Source organism: Symphalangus syndactylus, chromosome 10 (genome assembly GCF_028878055.3).
Source record: "Symphalangus syndactylus isolate Jambi chromosome 10, NHGRI_mSymSyn1-v2.1_pri, whole genome shotgun sequence".
NCBI lineage: Eukaryota > Metazoa > Chordata > Mammalia > Primates > Hylobatidae > Symphalangus > Symphalangus syndactylus.
Window position 1 is genome coordinate 113,235,541 of NC_072432.2, and position 16,895 is coordinate 113,252,435.

Below are 16,895 nucleotides of genomic sequence, written 5' to 3' on the forward strand. Positions count from 1 at the left end.
GGAACCAAGAAGGCTGGACAGATGGACATGGTGGTGACTGCACCTGCCCCACCAGGGGGCCCTGGGGCAGTGGCAATTGTAGCCAAGCTGGTCTTTTGCCAAGAGGCCATATGCGGTAGACCCAGGAGTTGGCTGGTGAGGTAAGCAGCCAGTGGGGCATGCAGTTTGGGTGGGGAGGGGCTGTCTTTTGGAGAGGACGCTCTGACTCTACATGGACACCTGTCCCTGGGTCCCTTTTCCTCTCATTTCACAGATAAAGCCCTGGGGTAGGTGATGGGTGCAGGAGCCAGCTGAAGCCTATCTGACCCCTGGGGCCCCTTTCCCACTGCCCTGTACTGCCTTCCTCACCCCCCTCGCTGGTGGAAGGGACATCATCTTTCCTGTTCCAGGGGGAGAAGTCCCAGGGAGCTGCCACACCGCAGCGAGGGGAGAGGAGGGCAGACACACGTGGTTCTAGAGGGCGTGAGAAATGGCATTCTTTATTCATAAATAAAAACATAAAATTGCCACAAATAGTTTACATGGCCAAAAAGTGACATCAAAAATAAAATGAAGCTGTCAAAAGCAAACTAAACCAAACAAGAAACCACAAAGAGAAAATTAACTATGTACATCTTCCAAATGCTGGTCCGTCCCAGCCTGCCTCTGCTGGGGGCTCCAGGTCTGCCTGCAGGTGCAGCACGAAGTCCACCTTGCACAAGAGGTGAGTGAGCAGCCCTGCTGGCCCAGGGGTGCAGCCTCTGTCATGGCAGCACCCACCGCATGATGACTTGAGGTCTGCAGGGAAATCCCTCTCCCAAAGCTGCTGCTCCTCCAGCCAGGCCTGGCTTAGTTTTGGGCAACTGTCTCACCTAAGAGATGGCCCAGGCTGGGGCCAGGCACAGGAGGCTCACCGAGTGCCTCTCTGGGGAAGAGATGCCCCCATATCCCAGTCCCATGTGAGCTCAGTGCTATAGGGGCTGTGTGTGCCTGGCAGGAGTTCACCGGGAGAGCTAGGAGGGAACCCCGTGACAGTCCAGTCATTCTGAGGTCCAGGGGCAGAGTCCGATCCTTGGTGAGGTGGTACGGAGTGCTGCTCTCTCCTGCAGGCGTCCTTTGGGGACAGAGCAGTTTGGTCCATCCGAGTGGGTCAGTGGGTTGGCCAGCAGATGTGCCCAGAGGGAAGGGCAGGAAGCCTACCCTGTCTGGGGCCTGGGGCCAGGCTCTGTGCTTGGAGGCTTCTGCTGTCCAGAGCCTCTTTCCAGAGAGGCAGAATCTGGCATGGTCCAAGAATAGTCAGGGCGCTTTTGGACAGGGCAGGAAAGAACGCCCACAGGAAGGTGAGGTCGCGAGGTCACAGGACACTTGCATTCTAGTGCCACTGTGGGCCACTCTGGGGCCGGGGCTGGTGGCAGCCCAGGGAAGACATCTGCCACCTTGGACGTTGGACAAGGCCTGGGGGGGACATGTCTGGGCTGGCCTGGGACAGGGCCATGGAGATATGGAGAAGGCTGCACTCCCCTGTGTATGGTGGGTGCTGGGACACCATGGCGGAGCACAGCCTCGCGCCTCAGGGACTTCCCCGGGGTGCGGCAGCCACTTCTTCTCAGGCAACGTCTGAGGGCAGAGTGCTGGACTCTGGCTGCTCTTTCCTGTGGTGGTGGTGGGGGGGGTGGTTCTCCAGCCTGGGGAGGGGGAGCCAGCCCTTTCCTCTCTCTCTGTGGGGCAGTCTCACTGGGAGGAAAAACTCAAACAAGGCACAGCCTGGTGGAAATGAAGGAACTGAGGGCCGAGGGGCAAGGAATGGGGCATCTTTGACTTAGGTCTGAACTGTGCCCAATGGAGGGTACCGCCCTCAGGCAGGGAGGGACTTTTGGCTTGTAGATTCCAGGTTTAAGCCTAGCTTGGGACTAAGAGCAATGGTTTGAAATTCCAGAAAAGCTCCTCTGTCGTTTGAGGATGGCAGGATGGGCACCGTTTAACCCCAGGGACAGGAAGGTAGAGCCAGCCGCAGAAAAGGTGACTCTGGCCTCAGCCGGCACTCAGGGAAGGGCTAGGACCCATGAGGGCAGGGGGCAAGGAGAGAAGCATCTCCCCACCCCTACCTCGGGGTCCCTAAGGGCCAGTGGTGGGCGAGGCAGAAATGGGGACTGGCCTCGGACTCGCAAGTTCCCAGACGCTCCCCTCCTCATCTCAGCAGGCAGCAGGCACAGGCATGTGGGAAGGGCTGCTGTCCTGAGAACAGCAGCTGTGGCTACAGTCAAAAATAGAACATGGAACAGGCTGCTAGGTCTGGCTTGCTTCTGAAAAGACAAGAAAGCAAAAAAGAAAAAGAAAGGAAGAAGAATAAAAGAAAAATCTGGCCAGGCACGGTGGCTCACATCTGCAATCTCAGCACTTTGGGAGGCCAAGGCAGGTGGATTGCTTGAGGCCAGAAGTTTGAGACCAGCTTTGGCAACAAAACGAGAGCCCGTCCCTACAAAAAAAATGAAAAGTTAGCCAGGCATGGTGGCGTGCACCTGTAGTCCCAGCTAGTTGGAAGGCTGAGGCAGGAGGATTGCTTGAGCCCAGGAGTATGAGGCTGCAGTGAGCTATGATCATGCCACTGCACTCCAGCCTGGGGGACAGAGCGAGACCCTGTCTCATAAAAATAAAAATAAAATCCCTGAACCAAACCACAGAGAAACTGCACCTTTTATCCTTCCCTACCACCGCCTCCAGCTCTGCACATCTGCAGAGAAACCCTGGACTCCCTGGGGCACTGCCCAAGCTCCTGAGAAGGGGAGCTGCTCTCTGGATCCTTTAGTCTGGGACAAATGGGGGTCTTGAGGTGGAGGGAGGATGGCTGGTGGCCAGGCTATGCACACTGCTGTGTATATGCCTCTTTTTCTTCCTGCTTGGGGCTCTGGCTCCCTGGCACTCTGAGGAGCCGTCCTGACCTCTAGAAACCCAGAACTCAGCCCTGAAGGTGCTAAGGGGGAAAGGTGTGCCACTGAACCTGGCTGTAGGCAGAGGAAGAAAATGCCCAGATCACATATATGCCATCTTAGTGATATGGGCTCTTCTGGATCAAGCAACAGCTTGATTCTCGGGAGGGAAAAACATTCCAGAGTAGCCACCGGCCAACGAGAACCAGGTAGGGACTCCCAGCCTCTGGCCCCAGCTGGACAGATGGGGAGGCTCCCCGAGGGCGACTGGAAAGCCACACCCTCTGGTTCACGGTGGCTTCAACCCTCCCTTCCCAGCACCCAGCCCAGGGCCTCAGGGTCTATGGCTTAAAGGAGAGTGGTCACCGAGGTCAAAGGCCACCAGCTGTCCAGAGGCTGCTCAGCTGCCATTCGCAAGAACCAGTAAACAGGGGCTGGGCCCCAGGGGCTGGCCATCACCCGCCACTGGCTCTCAACCCTTGGATTCTCCCTCTGCCCTCCTCTGGCTGTGGCAGGGTCTCCACACTGCCGGGCTGCCTGTCTCTCCCCTCCTTCCTGTGGCTTGCCGGGGCCTGGACTGCCCTGAGGTTTCAAAGCCAGCTTCCCCACAGCTCATTCCACCCCTACACCTCTGCGGCCAGAGGAAAGTAGCTCAGGTTCTGATGGGGCTTGTTCCAAGGCTTCTGGTCCTATATGGCTTCTTTCTATTTCCAAGGCATTCCAATGTGCCCAGAAGGAAAAAGAGGTTGGGATGAGAAGCAGAGGGGAGCCGCTGTACTTGGTGTGGCCACCTTCCCTGGAGGAGGGGGAGAGGATATCTATTTTGAACAAAGGCCAAAGTTTATGGAGCCCTTAACCAAAGCAGACAGACCCCTGGACCCATCTCCTGGGAAAGCCAGAGGAGTCAGGGCCTGAGGTCTGGTGGGCTGCAGGGCTGGTGAGCACTGGGACATCAGGGAGGGAAGGAAAGGCCATCCCGCCCTCGCCTCGGGGGTCCTGGGTCTGTGTGTCAGGGAGTGGCGTCTGTCAGAGGGGTCTGAGTTGCTGAGCAGGGGGGGATGCACGGGAGAGCCCTGCCTCCCGGTGCCAGGTCCCCAGACTCGCCGTCCCAGGCAGCCCCTCAGATCTCGGTGGCTATGATGTCCTCGTAGGGGATGTCAGCCCCTTCCAGGTCAACCTCCAAGGGCTCCCCGGCGCTGTCCCCATGTGCCAGCTGCTGCAGGGCCTTCTCCAGGCGCTGGTTCCGCTGGTACATGGCCACGTAGCTCTGCTGCAGCTGTTTCTGGTACTGAATCACCTTCTCCTTCTCCTCCTTCCACACCAGCCGCTCATGCTGGAAGCCCGAGGACATCTGGTCATGGCCTTGCCGCTCCTCCCGCAGCTCGGCTCGCAGCCGCTCCAGCTCCCGCTGCAGGGCGGGGACATCCTCGGGGAAGGTGGGTGGCCCCATGTCGCGGGCCAGGGCGGCCTGGGCCCGCAGCTCCTGCAGCTCCTGCTCCAGCAGGTTCACCTTCTCCCGCAGCAGCTCCGCCTCGTTCTTCTTGCGCTGCAGCTCATTCTCACAGACCTCCAGCTCCAGGCCCTTGGTGCGCAGGGCGCCCTCCAGGTCCTGGGTCCTCAGCTCCAGGCCCTCCAGCTTGCCCCGCGTGTCCTTCAGCTGTGCCTTGAGACCCAGGATCTCGCTAGCCTTGGCGTTCACCTCCGTCTGAGACTCCTTCAGCTGCTGCTTCAGGAGGGAGATCTCCCCTGACTTCTGGCACACCTGCCGAGGGTGGGGTGGAGACAGAGTGCCAAGACATGAGTGTCCTTACCCAGCTCAGCTGCCTAAAATAACCAAGCCACTCCGGATGCGGTGGCCCAGTGTTAGGCATTCCAGCCTTTGTCCAGTCTGAAAGTAAGCTGGACATTGCTGTGGCCTTTTCCCCAGGTTATCGAGCTAGGCTATATAGTAAAATGATAAAATAATCATCATCATGTATAATGACACATAGTATATTATTATTGTTATTATTTGAGAAGAAGTCTCGCTTTGTCACCCAGGCTGGAGTGCAGTGGCGTGATCTTGGCTCACTGCAACCTTTGCCTCCCCTCTGATTCTCCTGCCTCAGACTCCCAAGTAGCTGGGATTACAGGCACCCGCCACCATGCCTGGCTGATTTTTGTATTTTTAGTAGAGGCGGGGTTTCCTCATGTTGGCCAGGCTGGTCTTGAATTCCTGACTTCAAGTGACCTGCCTGCCTCGGCCTCCCAAAGTGCTGGGATTGCAGGCGTGAGCCACCACGCCTAGCCACACATAAGTATATTATTATAAACATACTTTCACTAATAATTTATCATGTTATTAAGTGCCAAGCCGTACATTTGCTCATCTATTCCTTATAACCCGATGAAGTAGGTACTATTAGTAATCCTCAATTTACATCAGTGAAACTTAGGCACAGAGAGGTTATGATAGCAAACAGCTGGTGAAGTGACCAGCCTGAGGGCTAATATATATATATATTTATATATATAATTTATATATATATATTTATATATATAATTTATATATATATTTATATATATATTTATATATATATTTATATATAAATTATATATATAAATATATATATAAATTATATATACAAATATATATTTATATATATAAATATATATATAATTTATGTATATATAAATTATATATAATTTATGTATATATAAATTATATATAATTTATGTATATATAAATTATATATATAAATTATGTATATATAAATTATGTATATATAAATTATATATATATAAATTATATATACAAATATATATTTATATATGAATTATATATATAAATATATATTTATTTATATATATAAATATATATATAAATTATATATCTAAACATATATTTATATATATAAATTATATATAAATTATATATATAAATTATATATTATATATAAATATATATATAAATTATATATAAATATATATTTATTTATATATATAAATATATATATAAATTATATATATAAACATATATTTATATATAAATTATATATATAAACATATATTTATATATATAATTTATATATAAATATATATAAATTATATATAATATATATAATTTATATATAATTATATAAATTATATATAATTATATATAATTATATATAAATATATATAATTATATATAATTATATATTAATTTATATATAATTATATATAATTATATATATAATTATATATAAATATATATAATTATATATAATTATATATAAATATATATAATTATATATAATTATATATAATTATATATAAATATATATATTATATATATAATTATATATAAATATACATATTTATATATATAAATATATAAATATAAAAATATATATAAATTATATATAAATATATATATTTATATATAAATATATATATTTATATATATTTATACATATATAAAATATATATATATTTATATATATAAATATATATATATAAAGTATAAGAGTAGGGATTTGATCCTAACAGTTTAATCACTACACCTCATTGCCACCATGGCTAATGTATTTACAATCACCTGGATCATAAGCAGTCAAGCTGAGCTTCAAAGCCAGGCCCATGCCTCAGCCATGACTGTCATTCCCTTCATGGCATGAATACAGGGTTGGCCTTGGAATGAAATTCTTGGTCCCAAGCAGGCATCCTGGGTGGGGTTGGATTTTCTCCAGGACTGTGCAGTGTTTCACTGAGGGCAAGGGGAAATTTCTACTGTGAAAGGAAATGTGAAGGTGGCTTCCAGGCTTGTTCCAAGAATCCATTCTGTAGAGCCACATGCTCTGGCCTTCATTCACTCTTAAGATTCAGCCAGATTGGCCTTGGTCTCCCATGACTCCAAATGGCCAAGATCCAGAGACTCATGGGTCTAACCTGTGGCTTCGGTTTTCATCATTGCTCTTGGCCAAATTTTGATGGGGGATAGGGGTGGAAACAGAGAAGAAGAGCAAGAGGAGAAGACAATGATTCCTCGTTTGACTGATGTGGATTGGGCTCTGCATCCAAGCCAGCATCGTGCTAGTCACTGGGTAGAGCAGTGAATTTGCAATGTAGTCTTTATCCCAGTAGAGGGGAGAGAGGAGGGCTGGGTGCATGCAGGGGTGAGGTCAGAGGGTGTTGGCATAAACATGGATGACAGAAAGCAGGCTGACACAGAAACCAATACCATTGGTGTTAAATGGGGGTGATACAGCTGCCAGCAGCGGGCAGGTTAAACCACTGGTTGTTGACTTGCACATAGCCAAGGGTTTGCATGTAGACTGAGATTTGGACTCTGAACTGGGGGTGAGGCAGGCACGTAGACAGACCAAGCTGGGTGCGAGCATGTAAAGAGGCTCAACAATGGACTTGAACTCCATGGGTCATCCAGACCATCGGGCTGGTGAGAAAAGCTGCTTTCCACTAAAAGATGCAGAGGTTATGTGGTTCTCCAGGATGGTCAGGTACAGGTGCCTCATTTCCAAGTGTGACCGGGTGAGTGAGTGTGTGTGAGTGTGCAACTGTGTGAGCGTGGGACTCTTTCCTTCCTCTCCTAGGTTTCCATCTCAGCTCACCAAATAGAAGTGCCACTTACACTTCAGCAAGGAGTGGCCACTTCCATCACTGAAACCTGCCACCAATAGGGTCCCTCTTACTAGTGGGTGCGGTCCCTCCCTCCAAAGCAACAAATACATTCTGTGCTCTCTTGGGCCCCTGGCCCCGCGTGAGCTCAGGCACGGCTTGTGCTTCTTCTGAGCCTCCTGGGAGCAGATTGAAGGGAGGTCGGCCCACAGCCTGGCTGGGCCTTGGTCATCTGGCTTCCGGCTTCAGGATTAATGGCTCACTTGGGAAATTGAAATCTAGGAGCCATGAGGGTGATGGTGGGGACAGGAGGAAGCTCAGATGTAAGTCGATCCCCTAACATGGTTTGCAGGGAGCCCCTTCTTTGGGTGATAAAGCCAGCACATTAGCCCCGCTTGCCTGCGCGGTCTGTGTTTGCACGATACTGGCCGGCACCAGAAGGAGAAGGGGGGGACTGGCGCCAAATCGCTGACCACCCAAGCCCATGCGCCCTGCGTGGCCTCACCTCCCACTGGGTTTCCTCCAGCGCGGGGCCGAAGCTGGTCTTCTCCCTCTCGTAGGACCTGAGCTTGGTCTCCAGCAGGTCCTGCTCCTTCATGAGGCTCTCGAGCTCCTGCCTGAGCTGTCGCTTCTCTTGCTGAAGCTGCAGTACCTGCAGGTGCAGGACCTGCTGCGCGCGCTGGCTCTTCTGCGAGGCCTGCTTGAGCTTGCTGCCGCCTTTGGGCTCCGGGCCCTCCAGCTCGTCCCTGCAGCGCCGCGGCCGCTCCTCGTAGGCCAGGCTGGAGGCGAGCTCCTTCTCCTCGAAGCTGCGCTGCAGTTTCTGGAGTGCGCCCTCCCTTTCCAACAGCTTCTGCTCCAGTTCCTGGATACTGCACTCGTCCGTGGAGATGGGGGAGCGGACACACGAGGGGCCCTTGTCTGCCTTGTTCGAGTGGCCCAGCTTGCTACCTCCGTCGGAGAAGGACAGAGCCTTCAGGCTCATCATGTTGCTGTCCTGGAGGACGATGCCCTGGGTGATGTTGTGGGCGGAGCCCCCAAAACGGCTGGTGGGTCCCACCGGTGTGACCAGCGGGTCCAGCTGGTAGCTGCTGCTGGTGCTGTGTGTGGGCAGGCTGGACATGGAGTTCCGGCCGGAGTCTGACAGCGCCCCAGAGCACAGGCCAGGCTTCAGCTCCTGCTCCTTGGGCTTGTCTGGAGGGGCAGGGTGCAGCTGGTGGCTGGCACTCTCTGGGGAGGAGTGCAGGATGGCTCCTGGCCGCGGCAGCACAGGCTTGAAGGCTGTGGGCCTCACTGCACCCTTGTCAGAGCCCTGTAGAGGAAAAGGACCGCGGTGATTCATGCACACGCCTTGCACCCTCCCTCCCCGGGCACGTGTGCCGACCTGGAGCCAATCTGGGCTCTCTGAGCACATGCAGCACCCCTCTTGGTCAGTTGTCTTAGCAGATCTTGCCTGTTGCTTTGAAGCAGCTGAAAGTGATCTCTCTTAGGAAGGAAAAAACCCTAACGGTGACTTGGGCACTTTGTTCTGTGAAATAGCAACCTGCCACCAGCTTGCCCCAGTCCTCCTGAGGTGATAAACACCATCTTGAGAATTCTGCTCTAGGTCTCTGTGTGGGGCAGGTTAGGGCATTAGGCTGGCCGAGCTTGCTGTCCCTCTCTAGGTCCATCCCTTCTTCCTGTTCACTGCCTCTTCCATTAAGCCTGGAGCAAGGACACGGACCAAGCCTCCTTACAGGGCTGGGAGGCTTACTCCAAATCACAATCATTTTGTAAAACTGTAATTTTCCCTGGTAGAGTGCTTCGCAGTTTACAAGCCCCTTAGTTTGAAAAGCTGAATGCTCTATGCAAACATAAGAGGCTCTTTCCTAGTAAATCAAAGCCGGGGATTCATTTCCCCAGGGCAAGCGGCAGAGGACTGAATAGGAAAAATGATTTCAGTGTCCACTCGTGGGACGCACGAGGGCTTGAGCTGGTGTGAGGGCTGGATTTCTCAGTGCCTGGGCCTCTTTTGCCCTAATCTCTGGTAAATGGATGACAAAATTCCATCCTGTATTCAAAGATGCCCCCAGGCGCAGCTTGAACAAGGAGCTAATGCACACCAGGGCAGCATATGAGAAGACCGCACCCATCCCCACCAGTCTTCTGGGGAGAGAAGCGGTTAACTCCCGGCCTGCATCCTCTTCATCTGCGCTTCCAGATGAGAACTGTGCTCCCTCTCCTTCCCGAGGCTTGACAAACGCCTGGATCCTACGTTGACAATCCAGCTACGTTTCAGTGGGACTGCAGAAAGCTCACATGTCCCCTGTGCTCTTTGCTTACGGGCTGACCCAAGACTTCTGCTTCAGGGGGACTGAGCGATGCTCTAATTCCTTTGTGCAACCTTTGATCTCTGCGGTGTGGCCACAGGCTTCTGCCAGCACCCCTGCCGCTCTGGCTTTTAGGAGTCTAAATGCTCAGGTCACCACTCCCCCTGAACCCCCAGACTCTCCACCCCCATTTTGCTTTCTCCTGCCTTTCCAACCTACTTAACCTTGCTGGCGACCCCCACTTACCATTTCTAGCTGATTGGAGAAGGGCATGAGCTTGGGGGGTGTGGACGGGTCAAAGTCCACCCCAGCCTGGCCCCCTAAATCCCCGCTGGACAGTGCCGTGTAATCTGGGTGGTGGACGCCCCGGGCTTTCTGGCTGACCTTGATGTAGAAGAAGTCTTCGCTCTTGCCTATTTTGGAGCTGGACTTGCCGTGACCCGAGTCCTGGGAGAAGCCAAACCTCAGCAGCCCGTCGGAATACCGGTTGAGCTTCTTGAGGTGGGAGGACTTGCGCAGCTTGTACTGCGAAGCCCGGCAGTGCTTGCTGTGGAAGCTGTGGCCGGAGATGAGGCTGCTGACGCTGCCCATGGTGACTCAGGGCTGAGGATGGGGCAGGGCGGGGCGGGGACCTGGAGAGGCTGCGGCAGCAGGGGGCAGTCCTGGTTCCGTGAGGGGACTGAGGTCATAGCAAAGCCCTCACAGAGACTGCGAGAGCCGTAGACCTGGAAGAAGACACAAGACAGAAGTCAGCGTGGGTGGGAGTGGTCACAGCACACTGCTGATTCCGACTTCCAAATCTGGGCAGTAGAGAAACACATGTCAGAGCCCAGCACTGTCTCCACCACCGGTTGCTCCGTTCCTTCTTCGTTTGTCTGATAATTCAACAAATATTCACTGGAAGCTCACTTCAGACAAGCCTCTACTCTTAAACACTCGGGACCCAGCAAGTGACTAAAACAGTCACAGTCCCTGCATTCCTGGAATTTAGGGTTACAGTGGTGTGGAGAGGCCAGAAGCAAACCAGTGTACACTATAGCAGGTGGTACCAGTGCTGCGGGGGAAACTGGAGCAGAGAGGACAGAACAGAATTCTCGGAGGTGGCTGTTTTATGCAGGAAGGTCTTCTTTTGTTAGGGTAGCATTTTAAAAGGCTTCAAGAAAATGAGGGGGCAGCCAGGCATGGTGGTTCATGCCTGTAATCCCAGCACTCTGGGAGGCTGAGGTGGGCAGATTGCTTGAGTCCAGGAGTTCGAGACCAGCCTGTGCAACTTAGAGAAACCCCCATTTCTACTAAAAATACAAAAATTAGCTGGGCGTGGTGGTGCACACCTGTAATCCCAGCTACTTGGGAGGGTGAGGTGGGAGAATCGTCTGAGCCCTGGGGATCAAGGCTGCAGTGAGCCACAATCGTGCCACTGCACTCCAGCCTAGGCCTGACTCAAAAAAAAAAAAGAAGAAAAGAAAATGAGGCGCAAGTCATATGAAAATCTGGGGGGAGAGGGGTTACCAGAAGAAACCCCAAGTATAAAAGCCTGAGTCCCTGAGGCAGAGGGGGCTTGGCTGTGTGAGACCCGCATGGGAAGCAGCCTGGCTGGAGAACAATTAGCAAGGCTGGGAAGGCGAAACAGAAACCAGGAGCCAGCAGACATCAGACAACAAGGAGGCTGTGCGGCTCAAAGAGCTCTGGCTTTACTTGGGTTGAGACAAGGAGCCCCGGGATGGCTTTAAGCAGCTGATACCTTGATCTGCCTTAGGTTAGGGAAGGTCACTCTGGCTTCCGGCTGGGGAAAAGGCTTATTGAGGAGATGGGGAAAGAAGTGGTGGCCAATTACAGACTAATAGAGCTAGTCTAGGGTGGTAGTTGTGGATTAAGTTATAGATGTGGTGGTGGCTCATGTCTGTAATCCCAGAATTTTGGGAGGCCAAGGCAGGAGGATCACTTGAGGCCAGGAGTTCAAGACCAGCCTGGGCAACACAGTGAGACCCTGTCTCTAAAAAACAGTTTTCAATGTAATTTTGAGGTTGAGCTGACAGGACTTGCTAAAGGATCAGATGTAGGGAGTGAGTGAAAGAGAGGAGTCAGGGATGATGCCAAAGAGAGGAGTTTGGTTGAAGACATTCAGTTTGCAAAGCCTATTTGGCATCCAGGGAGTGATGGAGAGTAGGCAGGAGGGTGAGTGGGCAGCTGCTGGGAGCTGCAGATGCACTTGTCAGAGCTGGGAGTGTGGAAGTGGCTATGAGACTAGAGGGGGTCACCAAAGAGCAGATGCAGAAAGACAAGAGAGGCCTGAGGATGGTTAACATGGAGCACTCGGCATCTGGAGGTCAGGCAGATTAGGAGAAGTGAGGAAGAGCAGCAGAGAAGGTTTTCAGGGTGATGCGGATATAGAAGACCTAAGAAAAGCCAAGTCAAGAAATTGTTTCCTAAAAATGGTGTCAAATGGCCAGGTGCAATGGCTCAAGCCTGTAATCCCAGCACTTTGGGAGGCCTAGGCAGGCAGATCACCTGAGGTCAGGAGTTTGAGACCAGCCTGACCAACATGGTGAAAGCCCGTCTCTACTAAAAATACAAAAAATTAGCCAGGCAAATTGGGCATGGTGGCATGCACCTGTAGTCCCAGCTACTGAGGAAGCTGAGGCATGAGAATAGCTTGAACCTGGGAGGTGGAGGTTGCAGTGAGCTGAGATCACGCCACTGCACTCCAGCCTGGGCAACAGAATAAGATCCTGTCTCAAAAAAAAAAAAAAAAAAAAAAAAGTTGGCAAGTAGTGCTGAAGTAAGATAACAATTGAGAATTAGTCAATGCATTTGGCCATGTGGAGATCCTTGGTAACCTTGACAAGAGCAGTTTTGGAGGAACGGTGGAAGGAAGGCCTCACTGAGAGGATTCAAGAGAGAAAGAAGGAGAAAGTCATTACAGCCTTCATGTTGAGAAGTACCCAGCCGACTTGGTGTGCATTCTAGTTACATCACCTGCCAGCTATGACATGGAAGGTAAACTGTTTAACATCTTTAACCTTCAGTGTTACAAACTAATTCTAAGATACCCTTAAACTTTTTTTTTTTTTTTTTTTTTTGAGATAGAGTCTCGCTGTGTTGCCCAGGCTGGAGTGCAGTGGCATGATCTTGGCTCACTGCAACCTCCACCTCGCGGGTTCAAGTGATTCTCCCACCTCAGCCTCCCACGTAGCTGGGATTACAGGTAAGCATCACCATGCCTGGCTGGCTAATCTTTGCGGTTTTAGTAGAGATGGGGTTTTCCCATGTTGGCCAGGCTGGTCTCGAAATCCTAACCTCAGGTGATCCACCTGCCTCAGCCTCCCAAAGTGCTGGGATTATAGGCGTGAGCCACTGGACTGGGCAATTTTTTTTTTAAAGTAATAGGATAGCATCTAATAATCAATGCTTAAACAATAACTACCTTGTCAGTCACCAGACAGGAGAAATTGGGATGTCAATGCCAGCACATGTGCAGATTCAGGCAAATCTCTAAGTTTAGATCACACGATTTTCAAAGCTAGGAAAGGTTGTGTGATTGTCATGCACCGTGAAGTATTTCTTAGTCAAAAGACAGATAATCCAATTAAGAGGGGGAAAGCCACAAGTTTAATAAAACAGGAGATGCGGAAGGGGCCTCTGTTCTTTGCTGAGCTCTAAATTACACCATCCATCCTAAAGGGGCTGAAGAAATCCCAGGTGGGACATGGAGAACTGCATGGGCACAGCTGAAAGGGAGCCAGAAACCTTCTGACTCTGTTTTTTATTTTAATTTAATTATATATATATTTTACAATTAGCAGTTGTGCATGGAGACTTTGTGCCTCTGAATATCTAGGCTGTGATTCAAATTTGCATTATTATCCTGAAGAATAAAGAGGTTATGTTATGAATGAATATGTTCTATATTTCGTTAGGAAAAGCACGACACAACGAAACTTCATCGTGTAAGTTTAATATATGTTTTGGTGTGAAAAGCTTTTTATTGAATTGATGGCTTTGTAGACTCGAAGAAATACAGTGAAGCAGCCTACCTCATAGGATTGTTATGAGAAATTTAAGAAATACCACCATAAGATAACAGCTCTGGAACATTTACTTAATACTTAGTACATAGTAGGCACTCAATAAATGCTTGGCAGTCTTATCGATATCTGTTACTTATATTGTGACCATTGTCCTTGCCATCATCCATCATCCCTATGGATATTGGGAGCCTCAATGTCCACGCTCACGTTCCAGAGCTAATCCTTTCCTTCTAAATGCAACCTTTCTGCCTCCCATTCCTGCGAGGCGTGACTTAGGAGCACAGGGTGGCTCTGCTGATATAAACTTGACACTGACAAAGTGTGTTTTCATCCCCCTAGGTCATCCATCTCTAGCTTAGCTGACACCTCTAGTTCCTATGGGGCGAAAATACTACTCTGGTCCACATGCAGGGGTGTCATTTTGGGCAAAAAGACCCTCCCGTGCTCTGCGCAATATGCTCAGCTCCTTCCTTTTTTGCCACGCAATACACATTGATGAGCAGCTCTACCTGCAGGGCTGTACAGACAAGACCATCAGCTGCGGCATCGGCAGGAGTTTGATTTGAAAATCAATCTCTCTGAGGTTTCTTCATTTACAAAATGAAAACATTAATATTAAATAGGAACATTAGGGAGACGAAACAAATGAACAGAAGGAAAATACAATGCCTGGCACGTGGTAGGCGGTCTACAGATGTGTGCATGATATGTGTTGCCTTCAAGCCTATGACACCACTGGAGGCTATCAACAACATCGGTGCATCAGTGCTAAATGGATCTGTTTGTGGTTCTCTTCCATCTCCTCTCACCTCCATCTCCTCTCACCTGGGCCTTGAAGGAGCCACCCAATGTGTTTCCCCAGTCTGTTCATCAGACACCTCTGAAGGGTCCAGGTCATAGCACTTCCTAATGGGAACCCTTCTAGGCTTCCCACCGTGTTAGAGTACAATGCGGACTCCTCACCTTGTCCTGCATGTCCTAGGGACAGCCACACTCATCTCTTTCCTGGTGGGTGAACATATGAAGCCTTGACCCATCTAGGAGCCTCTGCACTTGCTGCTGCTTCCCCTGCCTGGAATTCTCCTCCCTGGGCTCTTCACATACATCAGCCTTTCTCATTTTCTAGTTCTCAACTTGAGTCTCATGTCCGTAAGGTGGCTTTCTCCAGTTAATCTTGAAACCCTTGCATCCCTCCCCGATTACTTTCTATCAACCTGTTTATTCCCTACATAATGCTTGCTCTCACCTATACTAATCTTATTATTTTTTATTTATTTTTAAATTTTAGAAACAGAGTCTCATTCTGTCATCCAAGCTGGAGTGCAGAAGGTAACAGTGATCACAGCTCACTGCAGCCTCCAACTCCTGGGCTCAAGTGATCTTCCCACCTTAGCCTCCAGAGTAGATGGGATGATGGCATATACCATTACTCCTGGCTAATTAAAAAAATCTTTTGTAGAGACAGGGGTCTCACTGTGTTGCCCATGCTGGTCTTAAAGTCCTGACCTCAAGCTATCCTCCCACCTTGGCCTCCCAAAGCACTGGGATTACAGGTGTGAGCCACCACACCCGGTCATATCTTATTTTGTTGACTGATTGATTGCCTGATTGATTTTTTATTGAGACAGAGTCTCACTCTGTCACCCAGATTGGAGTGCAGTAGCATAATCTCGGCTCCCTGCAAATTTAGGGTTTATTGTGTGTATCTCTACCAGAATCTGAGAGCAAAGGTTTTTGTATCTAGAGCTCCTAGAACAAAAAAAGGGAGGCTGAGGCACAGACTCACAAGGTGAGATGCTGTGGCCCTGGCCACTCAGTGACCAGTGACAGAGGTGGGATTGGAACCCAGGCCCAAATGCCACAATCTCCATGCTAAAATCGCATGCTGCGACTGGGGGCTGTAGGTGAGGCCCAGAGATGTTAGGGTTTCTGTCCCAGATAGCAAAATGAGGTTCCTGGGTTAGGGAAGAGGAAGCCTAGAGGAGGAATCAAAAGCAGACTTCTCTAGCCGAGCTTCATTTCCCTTTCGGGCCAATGCCAACAAGATTGTAGGCACTCGGAAGCTCTGTCATTCACCTGGGCAGCAGCCCTGTGCTGCGTCCTAGAGGGTCAAGAGGAAGAAGACGGACAATGCCAGGAGCCCAGGAGAGGGGTGGCTGAAGAATGGCCACCTCCAGTCCTCCCAAGAGCACTCCTATCCCTCAGCCCAGATACCCAGCTTGCCACTCCCCAGGTCTTGACACATAGAGAAGCTTCGAAGTTTGAGGAGAGTTTAGGATCCACTTGAAGCTAAGCTAATCACCTTTAAGTGTCTAGACTTGTTTCACTATCAACTTGGAAAGAGCATTACACAAAACTCAGCTGTGTTCCATCCTGGTTCTAAATCCATCTTCTCACCTGCCCCCGTCCAACTTGCTGTCTCTGCCCTTCATAAGGACAGGGTCAACAGACACATTTTTATTTCTAGGAAACAAATTCCTACTGACTGGGAGCACCTATCTGGGGTGAAAATAAGAAATCACATAGATGTTGGGGATTCAGGAAGAGGGAAGAAGGGTGGAGAGAAAGTAAAGGAACCACAGAGCCTCACACTCCACATGGCATGGTGACCTGCTACGTGAGTTCCTACGGAAGGAATCCAGCTAGAGTTGGACTTTAGACGTTAAGAGAAGAGAGAAAAAGAGAAAAGGAACCCAAAGCAGCTGGGACTGTCCAGCCTACCCTTCTCAGAATCTGGCCCCCGGACCAGTCCCAGCCCTCACACCCCTCCCTGACATGACCTCCCCTCAACTAGCCCACCTGCACTGTGGGTGGCTGCTCCACCAGGACAGGGAAGGGCCCGGGATATTGCGGAAAGCCCTCACTTTTGAGCAGCTTCTACTCAAAAGTAGTGGGAGCACCTGAGCTGCCCCATCCCCAATCCCATTCTGCATTCTCCTTCCCAAAGGAAACCAAGGCTCAAGGCAAAGTGACACCTGCCTCTGATGGTCCCTTTCTGGAATGTGGAGACAGAGGCATGGAGTTGCAAAGTGTCTTTCTGGATGCAGAGAGGTGTGAAC

General features: G+C 49.9%; 1 protein-coding gene across 3 annotated transcripts in view; it reads right to left on the reverse strand.

The window, feature by feature from the left end:
* Positions 1-451: 451 nt before the first annotated feature.
* The window catches only part of LZTS1 (leucine zipper tumor suppressor 1), a 59,196-nt gene continuing 42,752 nt past the window's right edge, over positions 452-16,895 (reverse strand). For all 3 annotated transcript variants that reach the window (XM_055295553.2, XM_063611410.1, XM_063611411.1), the window contains exons 2-4: positions 10,055-10,533; positions 8,008-8,811; positions 452-4,668 (exon numbers count right to left, since the gene is read on the reverse strand). In XM_055295553.2, coding sequence (XP_055151528.1) covers positions 4,027-4,668; positions 8,008-8,811; positions 10,055-10,399 — 1,791 coding nt within the window. In that variant the 5' untranslated portion in view covers positions 10,400-10,533 and the 3' untranslated portion in view covers positions 452-4,026. The remainder of the gene's footprint in view (positions 4,669-8,007; positions 8,812-10,054; positions 10,534-16,895) is intronic.